Source organism: Conger conger, chromosome 12, assembly GCF_963514075.1.
Source record: "Conger conger chromosome 12, fConCon1.1, whole genome shotgun sequence".
NCBI classification, from domain to species: Eukaryota; Metazoa; Chordata; class Actinopteri; order Anguilliformes; family Congridae; genus Conger; species Conger conger.
In genome coordinates, this window is record NC_083771.1 from 9541619 (window position 1) to 9568560 (window position 26942).

Here is a 26942-nt window from a genome sequence, read left to right on the forward strand (position 1 = left end):
CTACTGCAGGGGGGACTCGCTGTACTGCAGCTTGACGGGGGCAAATTGTGGCTCAAGACATCCCAAAAAAGTGTCGGGCTTATTCAAGAACAATGGTGATGTTTGTGCAAGTGCTGACGGATACCCTCAAAACATACTTATCTTGGATGTTCACACTTTTATTGAACTCGTTCGGGTATTCGTCCTTCCTTGAAATACCTCGGAAACAGATGAGCTAGTTCAACATGGTTAAACTCAATTTAATCTCACACGGGTAACGTCAAAAAAAGCAAGAAAATAACTTGAAGCTTTTTAGCACATGCATATCATAGATTCTACAAGCCCACAATAACAGAAACCTGCAGACAACTTTAGAGAACGAAATGGATAAAATATCTACAGGGAATAAACATTTTTATTTTTGTAGAACATGAAATTCTGTATATATCTTCAGTATACTGTATAGATTGCCTTTATAGACTAAGTCTTGGACCAACCCAAGGAGCCCTGATTTTAAACTCACAAACGGCATATTACACATTGGAATGTGCCCAAATTAAAACCAAGCCAAAGAAAGCAAAGATACCCCCTCCCCAAACATTTCAGCAGAAACAGTTACTTTCGACTTTTTTTTTTAATACACTGTTATCTGTACATGAGGAAAAAAAAACACTAAAATTAAACATTTTTGAAATTATAATATCCCTTTTCATTAGGCAATGCAGTTAATACTAGATTCATTTTGTAACTAGTCAATCATACATACATTAGATCACACATAGTAGAAAGAAAAATAATTAAAAAGGTATTAGCATTGGACTTAAAGTGAGTCCACAGTGTGTACTGGTTGGGGCATTGAGGGATCTGGCTGGTACCAAATAAGACAACTTTGATCTCAATACTTAGAATATAAAAAACTACTATTAATCATTACACAGGTAGGATCCAATTGAGGCTTAGCAGTCTTGAGCTTGAAGCACAGAATACACATAAAAAATCTATCATCTCTTATTTTTGTCCATACAAGCAAGATGCAACATCGAATTTCAAATAGCACATTCACGATCTTTGAACATTTTCAGTATGAAAAGAACACAGAACATAGGGACAGTTTTTCTCCTGTGAAAATGACTCCATGAAAAACTCTTTGATTCAATTATATATAATATATATTTTAAATAAAGTATTTAGTCAAGTATTTGATCATACACACACAGTTTAACAAGATAGCAAAGGCAAAAAAAAAAAGAATTTGCGCAAAATGCAATACCCCCCCCATTTCCCATACCAGATCACTGTAATTTAAAAAAATTATCCATTACATTTTCAATGCCTAAAAAAATAATCTAAGAAACTACAAGTTAACGTTTGTCAAAATATTAGAATCCATCTTTGTTTCAAAAATGAAATAAGATATTGCACCTTTTTTAAACCAGAAGTACAATAAAAATGATACCGAATAACAGAATACAAAGCCAAGAAACAGGAATTACATTAGGAATTTACTGCCATACGCTGACATCTCCCCTGGTATTTTGTAACAAAAGAATACCCTTTCCTGTAACAAAATATCACAGTTTCGTCTCACTGAATTAAAATGCGTTATGTAAAAGTAAAAGACAACACCTTTTTACACATTCTTAAAACATCTGTTCTTTCATGACAAAAAAACAACAAGGACAATAATGCAACTCAAGACTGCTAAGCCCATAATTACGATTTTATTGCAACAGAACTAGAAAAAATAGATTATATTGCGTTTTTCTGAAATGTTACAATTCCGGGGTACGTTTTGGTGTTTTCATATTTCGGTTTAAAAAAAAAGAAAAAAAGAAAAGAAAAAAAAAAGTATTTGAAAAACAAAACTGTTCACTCAAATCCAAAAGGGATCCCGGAAATTGTCCATTCAAATAATGGTGTACACAAGTATTTAGTAACAATTAAATGTTCCTGATTTAGAAATATTTTTATTCTTTTTTTAATTGTATAAGTCATTCTACAGCTAGTGTTTCTCACTAAGAAAAAAAGTAAAAGTCTTCAAGGCGTTGCAAATCTAGAAACCTCTGTTATAAAAGGTTTTGTTTTTCATCCTCTCAGCGATTCAAAAAAAAATCTTCAACTAAAGGGAATCCACTCTAATGTTCCTGGAAGACAAAGATGAGGAAATTTAACAGTTACAATGTGGGGAGAAAGAAGGCTGATGATTCAAAACAACTCATTTCTCTAGACCAGCGAAATGCCACATGTACGGAGCATAAAGAAACGGACAAAACGATCAGGAAAAAAAAAAAAAAAATGTAATGAACAAACAAACAGTCCCAAAAAGAAAAGTGCATGTGAAATAAAGCTAGACAATACCGGGGCTACACACTGGCTACACGCACCTGCAGCAACTTCTATCACTAAATGTAACGTAACAAAGCAGAACCATTTACTCTTTACCTGGACCTGAGTGAGAAAACAAACAAACTGCAAACGCAGAGAGGGGGAGGAGGAAGAGGATGAGGAGGAGAATGAGGAGGGAGGAAGAGGACAGCTCCGTACCTGAAGGCCCTGGGCCTGCGCAGGCTGGCCTCCCTGCCCGTAGTACGCCCCCTGCTGTCTGTAATACTCGGCCCAGGCTGCGCTGTAGTCCGGGGGGGAGCTCTGCTGGGAGGCGGGCCCTGGAGCCTGGCCTAGGGGTGCGAGGGACAGAGGGAGAAACATCACTACAGCTCCCCCTGCCCCCCACACTACCTCTGATACAACCGCCCCCTGCCCCCCACACTACCTCTGATACAACCGCCCCTGCGCCCCCACACTACCTCTGATACAACCGCCCCCTGCCCCCCACACTACCTCTGATACAACCGCCCCTGCGCCCCCACACTACCTCTGATACAACCGCCCCGGCAACCCCAAACTACCTCTGATATACAGCCCCTCTGCCCCCCACACTACCTCTGATACAACCGCCCCCTGCCCCCCACACTACCTCTGATACAACCGCCTCTGCACCCCCACACTACCTCTGATACAACCGCCCCGGCAACCCCAAACTACCTCTGATATACAGCCCCTCTGCCCCCCACACTACCTCTGATACAACCGCCCCCTGCCCCCCACACTACCTCTGATACAACCGCCTCTGCACCCCCACACTACCTCTGATACAACCGCCCCGGCAACCCCAAACTACCTCTGATATACAGCCCCTCTGCCCCCCACACTACCTCTGATACAACCGCCCCCTGCCCCCCACACTACCTCTGATACAACCGCCCCTGCACCCCCACACTACCTCTGATACAACCGCCCCGGCAACCCCAAACTACCTCTGATATACAGCCCCTCTGCCCCCCACACTACCTCTGATACAACCGCCCCCTGCCCCCACACTACCTCTGATACAACCGCCTCTGCACCCCCACACTACCTCTGATACAACCGCCCCGGCAACCCCAAACTACCTCTGATATACAGCCCCTCTGCCCCCCACACTACCTCTGATACAACCGCCCCCTGCCCCCCCACACTACCTCTGATACAACCGCCCCCTGCCCCCCCACACTACCTCTGATACAACCGCCCCCTGCCCCCCACACTACCTCTGATACAACCGTCTCTGCACCCCCACACTACCTCTGATACAACCGCCCCCTGCCCCCCACACTACCTCTAATATACAGCCCCCCTGCCCCCCCCCCCACCTCTGATATACAACTCCTCCTGCAACCCAACATTACCTCTGATACAACCGCCCCCCGAGCCCCCACACTACCTCTGATATACAGCCTCCTGCAACCCCACACTACCTGATATACATCCCCCTGCAACCACACACTACCTCTGATACATCCCCCTGCAACCCCACACTACCTCTGATACATCCCCCTGCAACCCCACACTACCTCTGATATACAGCCTCCTGCAACCCCACACTACCTGATATACATCCCCCTGCAACCCCACACTACCTCTGATATACAGCCCCCTGCAACCCCACACTACCCCCGATACAAACAGCTGCGGAAGTTAAACTATTCACTTAAACCAGGGCTGCCCAAACCTGTTCCTGGAGATCTACAGTCCTGTAGGTTTTAACTTCAACTACTACTAATACCTACTAAGTAGCTCAATGAGATCTGAAGCTGTTGAATGAGTTGTGGCTTTGTTAGGTTTGGAGTGAAAACCTACAGGACAGTAGATCTCCAGGAAAAGGGTTGGGCAGCCCAGACTTAAACCCTAAGCCCAGACTTAAACCCTTCCAGGCAAAGATACCCTAACCCCACCGGGCAGATACCCACTCTGTTTCTTGTAGTACTCCTCCCAGGCCTTGCTGTAGTCAGGGCCGCTGCTTTGGGCCTGGCTCTGCTGACCTGGGGAGACAGGAGGACCAGCAGTCAGTGAACCAGCACAAAATCAATAAAACAAAGTTAAAAACAACACTTTCCTATTTTTTGTGCACTTTCCTATTTTTTTCTTCCACTTTTTTGTTGAATTTCAGCAACTGCCAGACTTACACCATGTAAACATGAGAAATTAATTAGGGATTCAGCACTGAGACCATGCTGTGGTTTACATAAGAAACCTGGAAGAACCAGTTTTACTGGGACAAACATGGAAGGAACATGGAATACATTGAGTCCATGTACACAGTGGAATATTTACTGAGGCAGTTCAGTTTGGGTACTGCTCTGGGGCACAACTGCACCAGTTCCCCATCCGCTACACAGCCGACATCAGTAACCAGTAACCATAAATCAGTAATAAAAAGGTTCCAGGCCTTTAATGGACAAGTCGAGCAACTATCAGATATGACCTTTGGAGAAAACTAACACAAGTCAGGGGCCTCCCCCGAAATCGACAGGACTGGCCCGCCTTTTTCTTAACCATTTCTTCTTTTCTTTTGCAGCGTACAGAACCTTAAACCTGGAGCTGGAGAGAAACGGAGGTGCGTTCACGCCCGGGCTATCGACACGTCGCACAGCGATGGCGGACGGGAACAGCGAGCGCGGAGAACCACTTACCTCCATAAACTACAGCGATTTGGGAGGGATCCGGGTTTTACTCAGTGCAGTTATCCAGCTAACTCCGTAACCCTGTTTTGTGGGCTTTACTCAGTGCAGTTATCCAGCTAACTCAGTAACCCTGATTTGTGGGTTTTACTTAGTGCAGTTATACAGCTAACTCAGTAACCCTGCTTTGTGGGTTTTCCTCAGTGCCTTAATCCAGCCAACTCAGTAACCCTGCTTTGTGGGTTTTCCTCAGTGCAGTTATCCAGCTAACTCAGTAACCCTGCTTTGTGGGTTCTACTCAGTGCAGTTATCCAGCTAACTCAGTAACCCTGCTCTGTGGGTTTTACTCAGTACAGTTATCCAGCTAACTCAGTAATCCTGCTTTGTGGGTTCTACTCAGTGCAGTTATCCAGCTAACTCAGTAACCCTGCTCTGTGGGTTTTACTCAGTGCAGTTATCCAGCTAACTCAGTAACCCTGCTTTGTGGGTTTTACTCAGTGCAGTTATCCAGCTAACTCAGTAACCCTGCTTTGTGGGTTTTACTTAGTGCAGTTATACAGCTAACTCAGTAACCCTGCTTTGTGGGTTTTACTCAGTGCCGTAATCCAGCCAACTCAGTAACCCTGCTTTGTGGGTTTTCCTCAGTGCAGTTAACCAGCTAACTCAGTAACCCTGCTTTGTGGGTTCTACTCAGTGCAGTTATCCAGCTAACTCAGTAACCCTGCTTTGTGGGTTTTACTCAGTGCAGTTATCCAGCTAACTCAGTAACCCTGCTTTGTGGGTTTTACTCAGTGCAGTTATCCAGCTAACTCAGTAACCCTGCTTTGTGGGTTCTACTCAGTGCAGTTATACAGCTAACTCAGTAACCCTGCTTTGTGGGTTTTACTCAGTGCAGTTATCCAGCTAACTCAGTAACCCTGCTTTGTGGGTTTTACTCGATGCAGTTATCCAGCTAACTCAGTAACCCTGCTTTGTGGGTTTTACTCAGTGCAGTTATCCAGCTAACTCAGTAACCCTGCTTTGTGGGTTTTACTCAGTGCAGTTATACAGCTAACTCAGTAACCCTGCTTTGTGGGTTCTACTCAGTGCAGTTATACAGCTAACTCAGTAACCCTGCTTTGTGGGTTTTACTCAGTGCAGTTATCCAGCTAACTCAGTAACCCTGCTTTGTGGGTTTTACTCGATGCAGTTATCCAGCTAACTCAGTAACCCTGCTTTGTGGGTTTTACTCAGTGCAGTTATCCAGCTAACTCAGTAACCCTGCTTTGTGGGTTCTACTCAGTGCAGTTATACAGCTAACTCAGTAACCGTGCTTTGTGGGTTTTACTCAGTGCAGTTATCCAGCTAACTTGGTAATCCTGCTTTGTGGGTTTTACTCAGTGCAGTTATCCAGCTAACTCAGTAACCCTGCTTTGTGGGTTTTACTCAGTGCAGTAATCCAGCCAACTCAGTAACCCTGCTTTGTGGGCTTTACTCAGTGCAGTTATCCAGCTAAACTCAGTAACCCTGCTTTGTGGGCTTTACTCAGTGCAGTTATCCAGCTAATTTGGTAATCCTGCTTTGTGGGTTTTACTCAGTGCAGTTATCCAGCTAAACTCAGTAACCCTGCTTTGTGGGCTTTACTCAGTGCAGTTATCCAGCTAAACTCAGTAACCCTGCTTTGTGGGTTTTAGTCAGTGCAGTTATCCAGCTAAACTCAGTAACCCTGCTTTGTGGGCTTTACTCAGTGCAGTTATCCAGCTAAACTCAGTAACCCTGCTTTGTGGGTTTTAGTCAGTGCAGTTATCCAGCTAAACTCAGTAACCCTGCTTTGTGGGCTTTACTCAGTGCAGTTATCCAGCTAAACTCAATAATCCTGCTTTGTGGGCTTTACTCAGTGCAGTTATCCAGCTAAACTCAGTAATCCTGCTTTGTGGGCTTTACTCAGTGCAGTTATCCAGCTAAACTCAGTAACCCTGCTTTGTGGGTTTTACTCAGTGCAGTTATCCGGCTAAACTCAGTAACCCTGCTTTGTGGGCTTTACTCAGTGCAGTTATCCAGCTAAACTCAGTAATCCTGCTTTGAGAAGCTACCCCCTTGGGCTTGGGAGAGCCACAGGGTTTTAATTGATTTCTGTCTTCACCTTAAAAACCAGAAAAGCATTCAGGTCAAAGAAACCAGGCACAGCGAGTTACAGCAGTTAATGAGCCGGTTCAGCACTGAACACCAACGCATCCAGGAGACCCTGTGGCCCTCTCTGGGACCCCAGATTTCAGGTGTTGTGAGAGGGAGCAGGGGAGTATCCCATGACCTGTAGCTTCACTTGCCTAGTTTTTTATAATACTGCTCCCACGCTTTGGAATAATCCATCTGTCCCACCTGGGATCCATTGTGACCTGCAACCAAATACAGATTACACTGTCTGAGAAACAGTCTCTCTGCATGAGGGAGCCCACTTATATTTCCCCTTATTTCTGCCAAACATGAACCATACTTGCAAAAAACCAAGCAGGTTATTCTCCGGTTGCATCAATATGGCACCTAATCACCTCCAGATTTAACTGCCTAAAATGGTTCTCTACCTCTCCACCTCAGCTGATGTGTGGTGATGATTCTGGCACAAAATGGCTGCCGTTGCATCAACCAAGTGGGTGCCGCACATTGGTGGTGCTTGAGGCAAGTTGCCTTGAGTTTGAGAAAACCACGATATGATGGCAACCATCTATTGATCATCGATCTAGAGCCCATCCGCCTTGATAATGGGACCTGGCACTGGTCGGGTCCTAAGATGGAGGGTTTAATCTGCAGTCCAAGAGAGTTTAAGCTTAAGGCAAGTTGAGTCAGTTTGACACGATTTGCTTCATTGCCTTTAGAGATGTTTCGGGAGTGTCAGGGCCGGTTCAGTTGGTAGCGATGAAGCATGGGGACCCCTGCCCCCCCTTCCCCCGACAGATAAACCTCCTCAGCTTTCTTCAGAGTTTTGAGGGGCACACTTACTGGGGTCCTGCTGGCCCTGGGGTTGCCATGTTTGGTACGTTGTCCCCCAGCCGCCCGTCATGAAGGTCTGCGGTCCGCTGCAGGAGAGGAGAGACAGGAGACTGAGTGAGACCTGGCGACACTCGGACAGGAAATACAGGCTGGGGGTGCGGGTGTGGACGGGGCTGCTTACTTTTGGTGAGGTGTAGCAGGGCCCTGGGAGAAGGGGTTCAGCCCAAAACTGCTGCTGCTGCTCAGCCCCGAGCCCTGTGGAGGAAGAGGAGAGTGAGGTTACCCCCAAGGGTGGGATTTACCACCCGCACGCAAACTACAGCAGGGCTGTCCGACCCTGCTCTAGCTGTTGAGTGAGGTGAGCCTTAGTCAGGATTGGAGTGAAAACCTGCAGGATGGGAGATCTCCAGAGACAGGGCTAGGCGGCCCTAGCTCTAGCTGTTGAAACGAGGTGTGCTTAGTTAGGGTTGGATTGAAACCCAGCAGGACGGGAGATCTCCTGGGACAGGGCTGGGCGGCCCAGCAGTGAACGTACCCCGATCTTCTCGTCGATCAGCTGTCGGGCGAGCTCCATCTGCTGGGGGGTGCCCCGGATGGAGAAGATGCGCACGTTGGGGTCGGTGTTGGGCGGGGGGTTCCGCTGCAGCTCCACGTGCGCCCCGGACTGCTGGTTGATGTTCTTAATGGTCTCCCCACCTACAGAAGGGAGCAGAAATATGCTGGGTCAGTACCCCAAAACCAAACAGACCAAAGGGAACATCCTGAGCCATCGTGACGACAGGTCTCATTATAAAATTCCCAAAAGAAGGATACTACTCAATAGCCTTCATACAGGAAGACAAATGCTAATAGAGAGAAGAGAAACTGTTGCAGAATATTGCATCAATGAAACTGTTTATAAAAACCACGTTTCCATAATTCAAGCCCTTTTAGCCCTTTTATATCAACAACAAAATTGATCTAAAAATAAAATCACAGTATGATGCAACACGCTATTTTCAGGGAGGTTTGTTTAAGCGGTGGCAGCGGCCGTACCTTTCCCGATCACCAGGCCGCACTTGTCGGCGGGTATCGTGTATGTCACTTCCTGCAGCCCCCCTGGGGCCCCCATGTTCCACTCCCCGCGGCCTCTGCCCCGGCCCCGGGGCCCGGCGGGGCCCCCAAATCCATCCCTCTCCTGCAGGAAACAAACGTGCAGAAGTCAGCATTCACGTGCTCACACGCCTCCAAAACATGGACTTTTAAAAACCGCAGCAGCGTCTGAAGAGTGCGCTTCCCCTGGCCCGATCCGTGCGCGTTGTGAAGAAATAACACACAAAAACAGGAAGTGACCCATGTACCACCACGTGGAGGGTCAAAGTGCGCGACCGTGTTCCCGAACCCTAGAAGCGGGCACCATGGACTGGGGGAGGGGAGGGGTGGTCAGTTGATTGGGGGCAGTTTACCTGACCAGACACCTGTCTGAGGAGGTCCCCCCCACACAGCCAGAGGGACAGGGGTTCGATTCCGGCCTGCGGGGAGGCGAGGGTCGCCCCGTCCAGCCACCTGCTGCCCCGCGACTGAGAGGAGGGCTGCAAGCGTCAGAGGGGGAGGGGCTTACTCAACCTGTCAATCAAGGCACTGTGAGGCTGGCCTCACCCCTGCCGTGTCGGGACCTTGAGCCTTTCACATTAAAGCGGAGAACAGAACGGTGAACCTCTGACCGCGTGGTTTAATCCAACCAAATGTTACATTTCTGGCAGCAGGCGGCATAATGGAGAGGAAACTGGACGCGTAACCCTGAAGGCTGGAGGTTCAGACTCCCAGTGTGGGCATGCGTTAACTGCCTAAATGATTAGTTTCACTAGCGCGCGCGCACACACACGTAGCAGAACCCAGTTCTGCACGAGCGCCTCCGCTTGGCATGGTCTTCAAGCGCCGAGCGTAAAGGCGGTCTCCGGTTTGCGTACCTGTGCGGTGTGGACCAGCTCGTTGATGAGGTGCACCGCGTGCTGACATCGCTCCGGCTGCCCCATCACCTGGGCGATTCGGTCAGGGCTGATACCGTCATCTGTGAGGGGGGGGGGGCATTAGCATTAACCAACCGATTCAGCCTCAGGAGCTCTCCACTTCTTCACAACCCAGACAGGCACTCGCCCTGGAACACGCCCAAATTGCAGGAGCGGTCGCATCAGAACCGCGACAGCGCACAAAATCAGCCCACCTGGCTTAAACTGGATCCTCACACCGGCGTCGTTCTGAATCTTCTTGATCATCTCCCCATTCCTGCCGATGACGATCCCCACCGCGAACCTCGGGACAGCTACCTGAGGGGGGAGGGGTTCGTGGGAAAAGGGCGTCAGAAAGACAAAAAAAAACCACGAGGAAGTGCCCGCACCACCGACACCTTTTTTTACTGTGGAATTTCAAGCGACCTTCCTGAACAAGATCGGTGGTCAGGCAGTCAGAGGATTGCCAGTTAGATCCCCCCCCCCAAATCCCTGAGCAAGAAGTCTAATCCAAATGCTCTCAACGAGGAGATTGGTGCCTTGCATGGCAGCCTAATGCTGTTGGTAGGCATACAGGCTATCTGGCGCTGGCATTTTCAGCCACTGAATTCAACATTAGGGGGCCTTTATAGCAAAACAGTATTTTTGTGAAATAAAGCTTTTTTTTGGTTGGACCTTACCACCTGTTTCCCTGCTAGGGGTCAAGTAGAAGGCCGTGCCAAAACCAAAAGACCCCCCCGCTGGCATCTTTTCCATAAGCAGTGAAAACTATGGCATTGTAGTTCACTGGAAATGTCTCAACTTCCCCCATGCCCACGCTTGCGAAAGTAGAAACTAGGGAAAAAAAATATTTAAAGCTGGTGACTCATCTCGCAGAACACAGGCTTCTGCATTTCTGACTAAGAGCGGTTCTGACCACCTCCACATTATCCTACAGGTCCGACATATCAGACGGCCCAACACCAGACCCCTGCAGTACCCCGCTTCCTGCTGCGGTCAAAGGCGGCGATTCCCTGAGGTGGAAACGGGCGACGGTCCAAGAGGTCGGGAGGGGAAGAGCGGCACTCACGTCTATGCTGCTGCCGCCGAGCCGGGAGCCGAAGTCATTCCGCCCGGCCCGGAAATCGCCCTGGTCCTTATCGCGGATGATCTCCACCACCAGCTCTCGCGCTTGCTGCGGAGTTCAGAGCCAGAGTTTAGGGGGGTCTCTGCAGGCTTGGCAGTTCAACCCAAGCAGTTACACTCCTACTTCTATGACCCAACCTCTAGATCTGCTAAGGACCTTGATTAGTGGACTCAAACTGCTTACGGCTGCCATCTCTTCTCTAGTTGCAGGAGTTACTCACTCATGGTGTTTTTGTTGTTGCCCCAGGAAACGCAGCAGACGCACTGACCTGCACTTTGTAGGGATCCCCGGTGATTCGGAGGGGTTTGTCTGCGCCCGTAGGCATGGGCCCGTCCTGAATCATCAGCATCTTCACCCCTGTCCTCTCCTGTAAGGCCAAAAACCCCGTTACCACACTCTCTTACGTATCAACCCCATTACCACAGCCCCCCCAACAGCCAAACCCCATTACCACAGCCCCCCCAACAGCCAAACCCCATTACCACAGCCCCTCCAACAGCTAAACCCCATTACCACAGCCCCCCCAACAGCCAAACCCCATTACCACAGCCCCTCCAACAGCCAAACCCCATTACCACAGCCCCCCCAACAGCCAAACCCCATTACCACAGCCCCCCCAACAGCCAAACCCCATTACCACAGCCCCCCCAACAGCCAAACCCCATTACCACAGCCCCCCCAACAGCCAAACCCCATTACCACAGCCCCCCCAACAGCCAAACCCCCATTACCACAGTCCCCCATGAAAATATTATTTATAAAGTGGCGCACCTGAAGCTGCTTGATGGTGTCCCCGCCCTTGCCGATGACCAGGCCAACCTTGCTGGCGGGGATGAGGATCTCCTGCACCGCGCTGTTCCCGTCCATCTCACTGTGGAACCCGGGCCCGTTCCGACACCGCTCCACGATCTGGCTCAACAGCCGCTTCGCCTGCCTGGAGACAGAACCCTCACATTTACACCTGCACCCAATCAAGAGCCCTCACATTTACACCCCCACCCAATCAAGAGCCCTCATTTACACCTCCACCCAATCAAGAGCCCTCACATTTACACCCCCACCCAATCAAGAGCCCTCACATTTACACCTGCACCCAATCAAGAGCCCTCACATTTACACCCCCACCCAATCAAGAGCCCTCATTTACACCTCCACCCAATCAAGAGCCCTCACATTTACACCCCCACCCAATCAAGAGCCCTCACATTTACACCTCCACCCAATCAAGAGCCCTCATTTACACCTCCACCCAATCAAGAGCCCTCACATTTACACCTCCGCCCAATCAAGAGCCCTCATTTACACCTCCACCCAATCAACAGCCCTCATTTACACCTCTACCCAATCAGGAGCCCTCATTTATACCTCCACCCAATCAAGAGCCCTCATTTATACCTCCACCCAATCAAGAGGCCTCACATTTACACCTCCACCCAATCAAGAGCCCTCATTTGCACCTCCACCCAATCAAGAGCCCTCACATTTACACCTCCACCCAATCAAGAGCCCTCATTTACACCTCCACCCAATCAAGAGCCCTCACATTTACACCTCCGCCCAATCAAGAGCCCTCATTTACACCTCCACCCAATCAACAGCCCTCATTTACACCTCTACTCAATCAGGAGCCCTCATTTATACCTCCACCCAATCAAGAGCCCTCATTTATACCTCCACCCAATCAAGAGGCCTCACATTTACACCTCCACCCAATCAAGAGCCCTCATTTGCACCTCCACCCAATCAAGAGCCCTCACATTTACACCTCCACCCAATCAAGAGCCCTCACATTTACACCTGCACCCAATCAAGAGCCCTCACATTTACACCTCCACCCAATCAAGAGCCCTCATTTACACCTCTACCCAATCAGGAGCCCTCATTTATACCTCCACCCAATCAAGAGCCCTCACATTTACACCTCCACCCAATCAAGAGCCCTCACATTTACACCTCCACCCAATCAAGAGCCCTCACATTTACACCTCCACCCAATCAAGAGCCCCCTTTGTACCATTGAATTTTCCTTCCAACATATTTCAACCACCCTGCCATCCCAAGGCCCGCCCCCTCCCCACTCACTCGATGTTCTCCGGGCTTCCAGTCAGAGTGCAGGGCCTGTCCATCATTCCACCGCTGTCTGTGGGACACAAACGTACGTAATGCCACTCAACGCTCGTTCCCAGGGAGCATGGAAAACATTACCTGCCTCACAACAGCTCTGGTAAACATCTGACAAATAAAAAGCATGAATCTTCCGTACGTTAAACACTGCTGTAAAAAAAATAAAAGCTTGAGCGCGTTCGGGTGGACGCATGCCAATTCCACGGGTGTTCAGTTCAGTTTGGACATACCTGCTGCGATTTGAATCTTGCAGCCCGACTCCAGCTGAATTCTTGTGATCTGTTCTCCTCCTCTGCCGATAACTGGGTGGGTGGGGACAGGGGAGCGGGATTTAGCCATGCCTTAACGTTAAATCCCCATTACAATGAAAGAGATGCATTTTCTCCACAACTGTGGCAACACTGAACACAGTGATGTATTAAATGGTAAATGATAAATGGTTGGCATTTATATAGCACCTTTATCCATAGCGCTGTACAATTGCTGCTTCTCATTCAGACACACAGACACACAGACACACAGACACACAGACACACAGACACAGCAATGGCTATTGGCTGCCATGCAAGGCACCAACCAGCTTGTCAGGTGCATTTAGGGGTTAGGTGTCTTGCTCAAGCAGTTGAGTATTATTGGAGTCAAAGTTCAAGGTAAAGCGGGTTGCAGGTGAATATGAAACCAAGCAGGGCTGCAGCACGCATGGGCACTGCAGAGAAGAGACGCCTAAATAAGCACCACGGCATCCTACTATCGAGTATGCATGCTGCATACAACCTCTATGCTCAATAGTAGGCAAGTGTGCGGATTCAGACCCGGCCCTGGTCTGAGGGAACAGATTTTAAAACGGACCGCAGATTCATGTTCTGGAAGGAATTCCTCTTTAAGACCCTATGATTTAAACCAGGCATCAACTCCTGCCCCAAAAAACAGATTCACTCTACCCCACCCTAAGCCCAGTCCTTTCACCTCTGCACAATACTTACTGAATCCCACCATTTTATCAGGCACTTTGAAGTCTTCTGTCATGATAGCCCTGCAAGAGAAAGCCACATATTAGACGAAACACACGTTAGATTTTGTGGTGGTGGTGACGGTTGAACACTATACCATCACAGTACAGCAGGTCTACGGAGGTTGAGCACCATATACAACAGGTGACCAACCCAGGTCCTGGAGAGCTATGGGTTTGCTGGTTTTTGTTTTCACCTTAAAATCAGCACCCTGTTGAGAGCCAGGTAACCAGGGGAGGTGAGTTAATTGGGCAATCTGCTCTAATTGATTAAGTGCAGAGTAGCAACAAAAACCAGCAGACCCTGTAGCTCTCTAGGACCACGGTTGGAGACCTCTGCGATACACTATCACAGAACAGCAGGTCTATGGAGGTAGAGCACTATACACTATCACAGAACAGCAGGTCTATGGAGGTAGAGCACTATACACTATCACAGTACATCAGGTCTATGGAGGTAGAGCACTATACACAATCACAGTACAGCAGGTCTATGGAGGTAGAGCACTATACACTATCACAGAACAGCAGGTCTATGGAGGTAGAGCACTATACACAATCACAGTACAGCAGGTCTATGGAGGTAGAGCACTATACACTATCACAGAACAGCAGGTCTATGGAGGTAGAGCACTATACACTATCACAGAACAGCAGGTCTATGGAGGTAGAGCACTATAAGCCTAGAAACACAGGCAGTCAATACTGGGTTACAGTAATGGGGTAACTTGGTCGACTCACCTTTGATGCACCATTCCACCAAGCTGGTTACCCACTGTGAAGGACAGAGAATAGGGAAGAGAAAGTCAGCACTAACAGACAAAGATGTTTCAGGGTTTAGTGCCAACTTCTGACCTTAATTATTTAACTGACTCAATCATATCTTATCTGACATGTGTACGAGTACTGGCTACAGCTGCAGACTGCAAGTGTATTCTAATGATTTTACAGTGCTCAAGTACAGGCTTGAACCAGGGTGATTTATAGAGCTGACCGCAAATTAAAAACAAGGCAGTTGGTCGCAACAAAAACCTACTGGCAGACCAGCCCTCGAGGACCAGAGTTGTGCCCCCCTGTGCTAAACTAACCTATACTCTATCTGCAGACATTCATTAATAAATCTAACAGGGTGACGTTAGCTTTATCACTCCAACCAGCTAAACACCTCTGCAGTATAAACCCCAAGGGCAGAATTTAGAGCAAAAACCTACACCAAATCAGGAAGGCAGCAGTGAAAATACCCCATTTTACATTTTCTCTTTCCTATAATTGACAAATACCATTTGCAAGGCATCGTGGGAGCTTCACCTGACAGAGAAAATGCAGAAAGGCGAGACAGGCCGTGCAAGCCCACTATAGCCACATCCTGCCTGGAACGCAGCCGTGCGTGCTGTGCATGACGTCATGGGAAAAGCCAAGACCATGTTTACAGGTCTGAGTGTGAGCCTCAGCCGTGATCTACTGCAGTCTCACCATGCAGGCACAAAACCTCTCTAGAGCAAGACCATGTTTACAGGTCTGAGTGTGAGCCTCAGCTGTGATCTACTGCAGTCTCACCATGCAGGCACAAAACCTCTCTAGAGCAAGACCATGTTTACAGGTCTGAGTGTGAGCCTCAGCCGTGATCTACTGCAGTCTCACCATGCAGGCACAAAACCTCTCTAGAGCAAGACCATGTTTACAGGTCTGAGTGTGAGCCTCAGCCGTGATCTACTGCAGTCTCACCATGCAGGCACAAAACCTCACGTGGCACAACCTCTGTAGCGCAAGACCACGACCAACACAACTATAAATGATTAAACATCAAGTTGTTACGACTATCTTGGCATGTTTTGAATATTTCAAAGAGAAGCTTAATTGACAATAAAAATGTACTTTGATGGCTTCCTACATCAGAACCACTTGGTATATGTTATCCAACATTGAAATGCTAGTAAATATCTTTGCCGAGAAAATAATCGAATAGATCCGAAGCAAAATAATGTGAAATAGAAGCTGGGTCTAGCCAGAAAATGACCTAACACTAGTCTCAGATATTCAAAAAGATGAATGGAATGGCTTAGTCCATCCATCCATCCATTATCTGAACCTGCTTATCCTGATCAGGGTCGCAGGGGGCTGGAGCCCATCCCAGCATACATTGGGCGAAAGGCAGGAATACACCCTGGACAGGTCGCCAGTCTATCGCAGGGCACACACACCATTCACTCACACACATATACCTACGGGCAATTTAGACTCTCCAATCAGCCTAACGTGCATGTCTTTGGACTGTGGGAGGAAACCGGAGTACCCGGAGGAAACCCACGCAGACACGGGGAGAACATGCAAACTCCGCACAGAGAGGCCCCGGCCGACGGGGATTCGAACCCAGGACCTCCTTGGAATGGCTTAGTGTCCAAACAAAATGAAACCATGTTCTTCAAAGGGTATAATAGGTCTAATTATGTCCAAAAATGTGAGTGTAATGCAGCGCTACTCAACTCCGCGCCCAGCGGGCCGCAGTCTCTGCAGGTATTTGCTCCTGCCCTGTGCTACAGCAGCTGATTCCACTGATTATTCTACCTACTTGGTTGAGATAGCTAGTTAGTGAAATCAGGGAGTGCAGGGCACGGTTGGAGCAAATTCCTGCAGACACAGGAGGTTCAAACAGAACCTGGGGAACGCAGTCAGCGCGCAGTGGGGAACACAGTCAGGGCGCAGTGGGGAACGCAGTCAGTGTGCAGTCAGCGCGCAGTGGGGAACACAGTCAGGGCGCAGTGGGGAACGCAGTCAGTGTGCAGTGGGGAACGCAGTCAGGGCGCAGTGGGGAACGCAGTCAGGGCGCAGTGGGGAACGCAGTCAGGGCGCAGTGGGGAACGCAGTCAGGGCGCAGTGGGGAACGCAGTCAGTGTGCAGTCAGCGCGCAGTGGGGAACACAGTCAGGGCGCAGTGGGGAACGCAGTCAGTGTGCAGTCAGGGCGCAGTGGGGAACGCAGTCAGGGCGCAGCGGGGAACGCAGTCAGTGTGCAGTGGAGAACATGGGAGCGTCTTACCCCCGTCATCCAGGGACCGCTTCTGCCCTCCGTAGCCGTACAGAGAAGGGTCTACAACCGGTGAAGTGTTGTTCAAGTGGGACATCTGATCACCACCCATTTTTGCTGCAATCTGAAAGACAAACAAGTCATTTAAATATAAAGCGCAAACACCAAAAACAATGCTTCGGAGACGATAAAGGGTGAATGGCTGCACGAACGCAACTTCCAAAGTCTTATTTCTGCTTTTCAGAGACTCAAACAGAACTGCCCATGAGTAACACTTTGCCTGCACTTGCACTTAATAGCAGATTGTACTACAGTTCCTTACCCCACATACAGATACCCCTAACCCAAACCCTACCCCACAGACAGCCAATACCTGCGTTTAATAGCAAAGTGTACAGCACATTTCCCAACCCCACAAATGCATAACCCTAACCCAAACCCTACCCCACAAATGCATAACCCAGGGGTCGGCAACCCTGGTGCTGGAGAGCCGCAGGGTGTGCTGGCTTTCGTCTCCACCTTAAAATAAGCAACCGAAAGCCAGCACACCCTGCGGCTCTCCAGCACCAGGGTTGCCGACCCCTGGCATAACCCAAACCCTACCCCACAAACGCATAACCCTAACCCAAACCCTACCCCACAAACGCATAACCCTAACCCAAACCCTACCCCACAGACGCATAGCCCAAACCCAAACCCTACGCCAGAGACGCATAACCCTAACCCAAACCCTACCCCACAGACGCATAACCCTAACCCAAACCCTACCCCACAAACGCATAACCCTAACCCAAACCCTACCCCACAAACGCATAACCCTAACCCAAACCCTACCCCACAGACGCATAACCCTAACCCAAACCCTACCCCACAGACGCATAGCCCAAACCCAAACCCTACGCCAGAGACGCATAACCCTAACCCAAACCCTACCCCACAAACGCATAACCCTAACCCAAACCCTACCCCACAAACGCATAACCCTAACCCAAACCCTACGCCAGAGACGCATAACCCTAACCCAAACCCTACCCCACAGACGCATAACCCTAACCCAAACCCTACGCCAAACGCATAACCCCAACCCAAACCCTACCCCACAGACGCATAACCCTAACCCAAACCCTACCCCACAGACGCATAACCCCAACCCAAACCCTACCCCACAAACGCATAACCCTAACCCAAACCCTACCCCACAAACGCATAACCCTAACCCAAACCCTACCCCACAGACGCATAACCCTAACCCAAACCCTACGCCACAGACAGCCTACACTTGTGTTTAATAGCAGAACGTACTGCACAGTTCCCTACCGCACAGACCCATAGCCCTGACCCTACCCAACAGACAGAAACTCAATCTAGCCTGGCCCTGCCGTGACATCAGAAGCCCATTCTAAATGCACACACCGGCCATGGAAGTCAACACCGCACTGAAACGCTAATTGCACCACCTCCTACGAAATTGTGCAGCAGCCAGATCCAATTAGAGGCATGCAGTCAGGGGAGAGAGGGACGTTTAAACTCGATACAGCAGAAAGACGCCTCAAACCCCCTTCGATCCACCGCTTTGCGTGTTGGAAAGTGTGTGGTTTCAGAAGATTATGGAGAATTGAGCGCTCCATTTGTCATCGAATTGACGCAGGTTTCACAGCAATGTTGAGACACAGTGTGGCCAATTAGACTTCCACCACCGTTTGGCGTCATTAGACACTTTCATAGGGCCGGTCTCTGGAGGAGGGCAAGAGACATACAGAGTGAGAGACCGAGACATACAGAGTGAGAGACCGAGACATACAGAGTGAGAGACCGAGACATACCGAGTGAGAGACCGAGTGAGAGACCGAGTGAGAGACCGAGTGAGAGACCGAGTGAGAGACCGAGTGAGAGACCGAGTGAGAGACCGAGTGAGAGACCGAGACATACAGAGTGAGAGACGGAGAGAGACGGAGAGAGACGGAGAGAGACGGAGAGAGAGACAGAGAGAGAGACAGAGAGAGAGACAGAGAGAGAGACAGAGAGAGAGACAGAGAGACAGAGAGAGACAGAGAGGCGCTCCACCTCGCTCCCTCCAGCGAGTTAAAACCCTGTTTCTCCAGACTGTACAGCTGGAATGCCAGCAATGCAGGAGCTGTGATAAATCAGATGCCCAGGGAAGGCTGAAGGTTACTGGAGGAGGACGTGAACATGGCGGGAGGAGCTCCCCAGCAGAGCAGTGTGCTCGCAGCCCATGGGCTGCTATCCACACTCATGCACCAAATCATAAAATAAATTAAAAAGTCTGCACACGCAGGGCCTGTAAACACACTGTCCTACTCTCGCCAGTCCCATTCACTCTTATGGAAAAGGGAATGTGCTGAAACACTACATACCAGCTTTTCGGAAAACGAATCAAATGTATAAAATGTAAAAAAGCCTGCATCCACACAGCCCACCACACTAATGCCAACCTGCATCCACACAGCCCACCACAGTAATGCCAACCTGCATCCACACAGCCCACCACAGTAATGCCAACCTGCATCCACACAGCCCACCACAGTAATGCCAACCTGCATCCACACAGCCCACCACAGTAATGCCAACCTGCATCCACACAGCCCACCACAGTAATGCAAACCTGCATCCACACAGCCCACCACAGTAATGCCAACCTGCATCCACACAGCCCACCACAGTAATGCCAACCTGCATCCACACAGCCCACCACAGTAATGCAAACCTGCATCCACACAGCCCACCACAGTAATGCAAACCTGCATCCACACAGCGCACCACAGTAATGCAAACCTGCATCCACAGCGCACCACAGTAATGCAAACCTGCATCCACACAGCGCACCACAGTAATGCAAACCTGCATCCACAGCGCACCACAGTAATGCAAACCTGCATCCACACAGCCGACAGCAGTAATGCAAACCTGCATCCACACGGCGTACCGTGGTAATGAGCTTGAGACCACTGTTGAAGACCACAGAGCGTGTGGGAGGGGGCAGACCTGGTGTCCTGGTAATCTATAGCAGCTCCATCAGCACATCATCAGCTTCAAGATGAGCCATCTTGAAGAGAAGGGCGATCGCTTTTAGAGCAACATTCAGTTCCACTTACAAAACTCTCTCTGTTCATTCAAGCTCTTGGGGGGGGCGGGGGGGTTTACCGTTAATAACTGGGGGGAACAAAATTAATTGACCACTGAGAAACAGGGAGCCCAAAGGCCGCTCCCTGCAAGCCCAGCCTGGGGGGGGGGGGGTGATGTCACTGTGGCACCCGTAGTATTTAATGTCATAGCTATAGTTTACCAGGAGTCATGGGACAGGGCTTGTTTTGAGCACAGCATCAGCCTAGAGGTAAAATAGGCCATGACTTTGGCTGGGGTCCCAGTTCTACCCCCGACCCCAACCCGCTGAAGCAAAAATTGTTGTCAGTGGGTACAGGGAGAGCTGGAAATAACTCATGATGCATATCGATTTGAGTCAAACCAGATCTTACCATAAGCAGGACTGGGTAACACCAGCAGGGAGTTTCAAACTAGCTTCTACTAAAACCTGGACTGGCTCAAAATGCTATGAAATCAGGATCGCCTGTTCCTTCCCTACCTGGACCACACATGTCCATCACCAAATACCAGGACAAATATGCATGGAGTCAAAGCTAACATTAAAAGCTTATTAAACCATATTATTTTCCAACTACCCTACTGTATTCGATATACAAGTCAACTACGCAAGTGGCTGTCGGTACAACCATCTGCTCAATTCACAGCTGCAAATGTAAAAAAGGTGTTTTGGTGCAGCGTAGTTTATGAAGTTGTATCGACAGTTTTCAACCGCAGCGACGGACAAAGGGCGGGAAACGTAGGGGAAAAACATGAGACTGAAGACTCCATAAGGAGCTGAAGAGTTGATGGGTGGGAGCAGCTGCCCCGGTGCGGGCGTGTGAAAGGCGTGCGTATTTACGCCGCCTCCACCGCGGCGGGGGAGGTGACGGGCGGCGAGCAGGTGCGTGACCTCAGCAGAACCTCGACAGACGCCAGCGCCTCCCTTAAACACTCGGGGCGCGGTCATGGCGTCACGCGGTCGCGGGTGAACCGGGTCCAGGGGCGCTCCCGCCCGTCACGAAAACCCCTCCGACGGCCCCGACCGGCCTCCACGCACGGACCCCGCCGACGGAACGGCGTCTGCGCCTTTCTCTGACGTTAAATCTCACGGTCAAGTGAAGAGGTGCACGTAAACTGGCACAAAACGGCACACTGCTTCAGAGAACTTACTGCCATTCAGAAGAACAGGAGCTCCGCTGAACAGGAGAGGCTGCTCTTATATTGGTTTAATTGCATTAAAGGCCGTACGTGATGGAGCAGCGCTCCTCAACTTCACATCCCGCAGGCCGCAGCGTCTGCAGGCATCAACTGTGCGCTACACCACCTAACCTCGCCGATCACCTTATCATCTGAACACAGCAGGTCAAATTATTAGTGAAATCAGGTGGTGCAGCGCACGGCAGGAGCAAATACCTGCACGACGTGGAGCTGAGTAGCGCTGTTCTAGCGCATGCCTCGTGCGTGCCCTGGCCTGGCTCAGCCCGGGTGTGAAACACAGAGGTTATGAAGGCAGGCTGAAAGAGCTGCAGCCCCGTTCAGCGATGCTCACGTCCTGTGGACGGGCTCGACCGGTCGGCTTTACGCTAGCCTCCGTGTCCTCGAGACGCAACACGCCGCCCTTTAACCCCACCCATGTCGGTGGCTGTGGAGATCCGCGGGCTGCGATGGTTCCTAAACCAATCAACCTCCAGGACTCAGTCTGACCCCTCCCGCTCAAGAGGTGCATGGCCAGTTCTCACACACACACAACTCATTAGATCCAGACCCCCCCCCCCCCCCCCCCCCCGCCCTATACACCAGGACCCATATACCCACCACAGATAAAGGTGAAAAGCCAGGTCATCATTTAAAAACAGAACTAAGCCCAATATAAAAGGCACTACCCTAATCATTACATAATCTTTTACATACATTGAAATGTATGCAAACTAGTGAGCTTAGCTACAAGGGGAAAAGAAGGGAACTGCAGTTCTACCAGTGCAGTGCTCCAACTTGGGGTTAGAGAGTAACAGATTTGAATCTTTGCTCTACCCTCCCTATGCGGCTCATACCCCCCCAGAGCACAACCCAAACTGATCTGTAAAAGTGTCTGCTGAATGACTGGAGGAACAGCTGACCGTTTTTTCTTTAATGAAATAACTCAGATCATTCATAGATACCATCTCAAAGCCACAATAAAATGAATATTACATAGACGAATTGGGCGTGGCGGTTGGCTTTAGTCGCACTGAAATAAACAATGGTGTAAATGCAGTCTCCAGTTCAGCTCCAGCTGGTTTTTCATGTTATGCAAGCTCTGCTCAGACATAATGGCAGGGGCTGAAAGGGGGAAACAGAGGCACAGGGGACACAAGGAGGTTGCAAGTTCAAATCCCAATTTCCCCTACCGCCGCACTGCTCAACTCCACGTCCTGGGGGCTGCACTGTCTGCAGGCATTTGCTTCAACCATGCGCTACACCACCTGATTTTACTAATTAGCTTATCCGAATGAAGCATGTAAAATTAGTGAAATCAGGTGGTGTAGTGCACGGATGGAGCAAATACCTGCAGACACTGCGGCCCCCAGGATGTGGAGTTGAGCAGCGCTGGCCTACCGGATTCGGACAGAAGTACAGTATAATGGCTAGTGAATGGTGAGGGAACTGGGCTTGCAACTAAGATTGCAAGTGGGATTCCAAGGCGGGGGCCCAGCCACTGTGTCACTGGGTAAGGTACTTAACCTGGATTACTGCAGTCAACATTCAGCTGTATAAATGGACTTTGTAAAATACTGCTGTGTACGTGTCTCTGCAAAAGAGCATCAGTAAATGGCTCACATCGAGTCGAGACCCGCCGCCATGGACCCTTCTGCACAACGCCTGTTTGAATTGAGCCGTATACTATAGCTGGTTCAAGTATAAAACCAAATTGATATGAATGCAAAACAGGTTTAGACCAAAATATTTTTACAATTCTGAAATACAACCATTTTGAAATATTTTATATTAAAGGTCTGTAAATAAACTTCTTGTTTGTTTTCTGAACAACCGGCTGTTTAACTTCTGCTGTTGAAGTAAAACATCGGGTGCAACTTTATCCACGTGCAACCAGTCCGTTCGCCACAAACCAACTTCATGCCTCGTCATAAGGCCGGTTGCGCAAAATCCATGATTCAAATAGGCCCTATATTTTGACTATACTGACAGGACAAGGAAATTTGGGACCAAAATAGAGCATATGATGCAATGCCAAGACGGCTTCTTTATTATCAAAAGCAAAATGGAAGTTAACAAGTTAGACCAGTTTCCCCATTATGGTTAAATTACGCACCCATTCCGAAGGCGAGCTGGATATTAACCATTGTTTCCCCAGACTCCTAAATGTACAGCCACGCACTTAACATGTATTGGTTTTAAGAAATTAACAACCACCTACAACTGGTTCTGAACATCTCTACCGTTAGCAAAGAAGGTTCAACACCGGCATTACTATCGTGGTAGTTTCAACTGTTCAAAGTAATGTTTACCAAGGAAGTTGATAGTCGTGTACAATTCTACCCAGGTTGGTAGTTTAATGTTTTTCAAATGGAAAATCGGGCGCCATGTGTCGTAGGCAATTACGTTACATTACGACTGCAAACAACTCGTTTGCTACACGCTTGGCTCTGAATCGGGCCTTGAGTCGTGACGTCGGGGCTAACTTAATCAGTGAGGGTAGATTTAGAGTTTTACGATGAAATGCACATTGTGTCGTTGGTACATAATGGTTTTGTGGCACAGGTTAACCCGTTTCAGTGCCGTGTACGTGTTCTGTCATCACGCATGGAAGCATATTAGCAAACTTTCACAATTATAGACAAATGGGTGACTTGCTGTAGCCTTCAGTCAGAAAGAGGTTAGGTTAATGGCCAATAGGCTAACCAGCTTACACACTCATTTTCTCCAGCGCAAACATACACGTTTGTTTTCGAACTTTTAACACTCAGATATATATATATATTTGTTTTCACATTTATTTTTAGCTAAGGATTACGACCAACAAAGGCTCTTGATGGGGGGGGAGGCACAACTATAGGTTCGCAAAAAAACTGCTAGCTAGTCAGCTAGCTTTCGCTAGCGAAATGGAAAGATTCAGGCTAGTTGGTCAAGTAACGTTATCTGACTGTAAAGGAAGTCTGTTCGCCGTTATATGCTCACAACAGTTTACTCTTAAACCGTGTATATTGATAACTTGCTTCACAAATTAAAAAACAGGCTAACGTTAGTTATCTAGCTACCTCTTCTAGGGTGAATGCACATTAGCGAAAAGGCTGGCGATATAAGAACATATTGTTCGCTAACTGGCTAGCTTACCGATTTGGCAGCTAGTTTATGAAACTAGGCCACAGCTAGTTTGCGAGCCACCGAGATATCATAACTTCTGGGTCTTAACAACAGGTTGCAGTTTTTTTAAGTTGATCCCACTTCAACGCCCTGGAAGTTGTTTGTTAGCTTTATAGCAAGTTAGCCAACCAGCCATCTATGTTAATCATCAACCGATTAGCCAGCTGTTTCGCTACCAAACGCTATTGCTAAATTATACAAAATGCGTCGTGTATAGCCATTTATTGACCCTGGGTTAATAATTCTGTAGTTACGGTCATGCACGCTCAACACTTGGATAACGTGTTGCCAGCTAAGTAGCTAGCAAGTTAGCCAGCATGATAAGTGTGTCGAGTGTGTTTTCTTGGGAGAGAGGGGGGGGTTAAGCTATGTGGTTTTAAAAGTACACTCCTCCCCCCAATTCGAAAGGCCGAGCTCAACTCCCACCTGAATTTTATACGAATCTCTTCCTTCTACCCGCATTTACCTGTCGGGCTCGATGTAGAGCGTCGGCGAAACCGTCCGCCTTCATTCCGGGCTGAGCCACCGAGGCCTGTCCCTGCACCAGCTCCGCCATCATCATCATCCCTACAGCTCCGAGCAACGCACCACAAGGAAGAAAAAAAAAACTCCAGACCAGCGAACAAGAAGCAGCACGCGCCGACCCCAGGAAGCGGAAACGGTCACACAGGAAACACCGCGAGAGCCACGCTCGTGAGAAGGAGCGCAACGACTGATTGATAGAGCGTATGCATAAATCACGTGGTTTGCTCCCACGGGAGCCGTCCGGAAGGAGAGAGAGGAGAGAATGATGTTCTTCCCCTCCCCCCCTACATTATATACTTATAAAACGTCGTATTTATGCGAAAGGAAAGTTCTGTCTTTACAGATTGCCTAGCACCCTTTTCATCGATCAGCGACTGTTTCGCTTATATTGATTATGAATACTTATAACAAGTTCAGTGTTGTAGTTTTCGACCCTCAAACTATAATGACTTAACTAGCTGAACAAAGTACATGACGTGTTTTCTGCGCTGGCGGTTTGCTGTGGTTATCACAGTTAAATGCATTTGAACGGCATTTAATACGTGACTGGTACATTTGTAGTTTGAACATACCCGTCTGACTATAATCAGCAAGATCTGTTACACTTAATGCAATTGAAGTCAAACTTCAAAAAGATTATTGGATATTGAAGTAGGATATTGATTTCTTATTCCTGAGGTGTGATTCACGACCTGACTTTATATGTATATATGACACGTGTTGTACTGGTGTGACATGTACTGTAATGTAAAACCTACAGTTCACATCTGTTTGATTACAAAGAGCAGGAACCAACACTGCTCCCCTACCCCCCGGCCCCCTTCTCTCTCTCTCACACACACATATACCACATACCCCACATATGCAGACTTGGTCCAATTGGGAACAGATGAGAAATGGCAAATGTAGATAGAAGAGGAGAGGGGAAACGCGAGTTTAAGAGGGGATTGTAATTGAGATGGTTTTGGACGCTGCATGAACTAGAGTGGGTTTCATTCTGTTTCTGTAAGCACTATGTATGTACTAGTACTGAAAACCACAGTAAAGTGCTTTGAGACATGCTTGGCTCTTGGCCATTCGCGTTGTTGTTTTCCAAAAATATTTATAGGCTACATTGGATGTATAACAAAATAATATATAATGTATACACCACTACAGATTTTGGGCCCCATGAAACAATTTGTTTTGGGCCCCACCACCCAGGCCACCCCATCCTTGCAAAATGACTGCACAATTTTTTGAGGGACCCTGTCTGGGGCCTTGGAATTTTCCTAACCCCTTCCTCGCCCTTAAGGCTACTACTCTGATAGTTCACCGATAGGACATCCTATTACACATCCTATGTACTGCCCCCTACACATCCTGCATCTCCCATTCCTTTCTCCCCAAGGGAGTGGACCCAATAACCGCTGTATGCTTGTCTCGTCATTGCAACGCACTTCAGTCAGGAGAGTATAATCTAGCCTGCGATTCCACCAAAAAGCTGCCATTCTTACTCATCTGTGATGTACCAGCAGATTTGTGCCATAATTCCGCTGGAGGATACAGGTCCCCAGTTGACTAGAGGAGGCACTGATGAGGTGAGGGGTTACCCTGTCAACCGAGGTTAATTGTAAGGTTAATTTTAAGCTGAGCTGTGTAAACCCAGCCACAATTGGAACCATGCAACAATAGGGTGCACCCCGTGGGGCACAGTGGAGAGGGGGTCTCTATATTTGTGAAATTTTGAATATTTTCCTG

General features: G+C 48.8%; 1 protein-coding gene across 3 annotated transcripts; it reads right to left on the reverse strand.

Annotated features, from left to right (window-relative positions):
- Positions 1 to 376: 376 nt before the first annotated feature.
- On the reverse strand, positions 377 to 25357 carry fubp3 (far upstream element (FUSE) binding protein 3). Of its 3 annotated transcripts, none has more exons than XM_061263067.1 (19): positions 25144 to 25357; positions 17226 to 17337; positions 14932 to 14965; positions 14165 to 14214; positions 13412 to 13483; positions 13140 to 13197; positions 11829 to 11991; positions 11326 to 11424; positions 11001 to 11105; positions 10147 to 10249; positions 9893 to 9993; positions 8979 to 9120; positions 8479 to 8639; positions 8125 to 8198; positions 7953 to 8029; positions 7283 to 7351; positions 4266 to 4337; positions 2524 to 2654; positions 377 to 2123 (listed from the first exon to the last, which is right to left on the reverse strand). In XM_061263067.1, the coding sequence occupies exons 1-19, from the start codon at positions 25240 to 25242 to the stop codon at positions 2115 to 2117; spliced, it is 1731 nt and encodes a 576-aa protein (XP_061119051.1). In that variant the 5' UTR covers positions 25243 to 25357; the 3' UTR covers positions 377 to 2114. The 3 variants fall into 3 exon arrangements, with proteins under 3 accessions (XP_061119051.1, XP_061119052.1, XP_061119053.1); XM_061263068.1 differs by having other exon boundaries at positions 10147 to 10245; positions 10997 to 11105; positions 25144 to 25355; XM_061263069.1 differs by lacking the exon at positions 7283 to 7351 and having other exon boundaries at positions 25144 to 25354.
- Positions 25358 to 26942: the final 1585 nt, after the last annotated feature.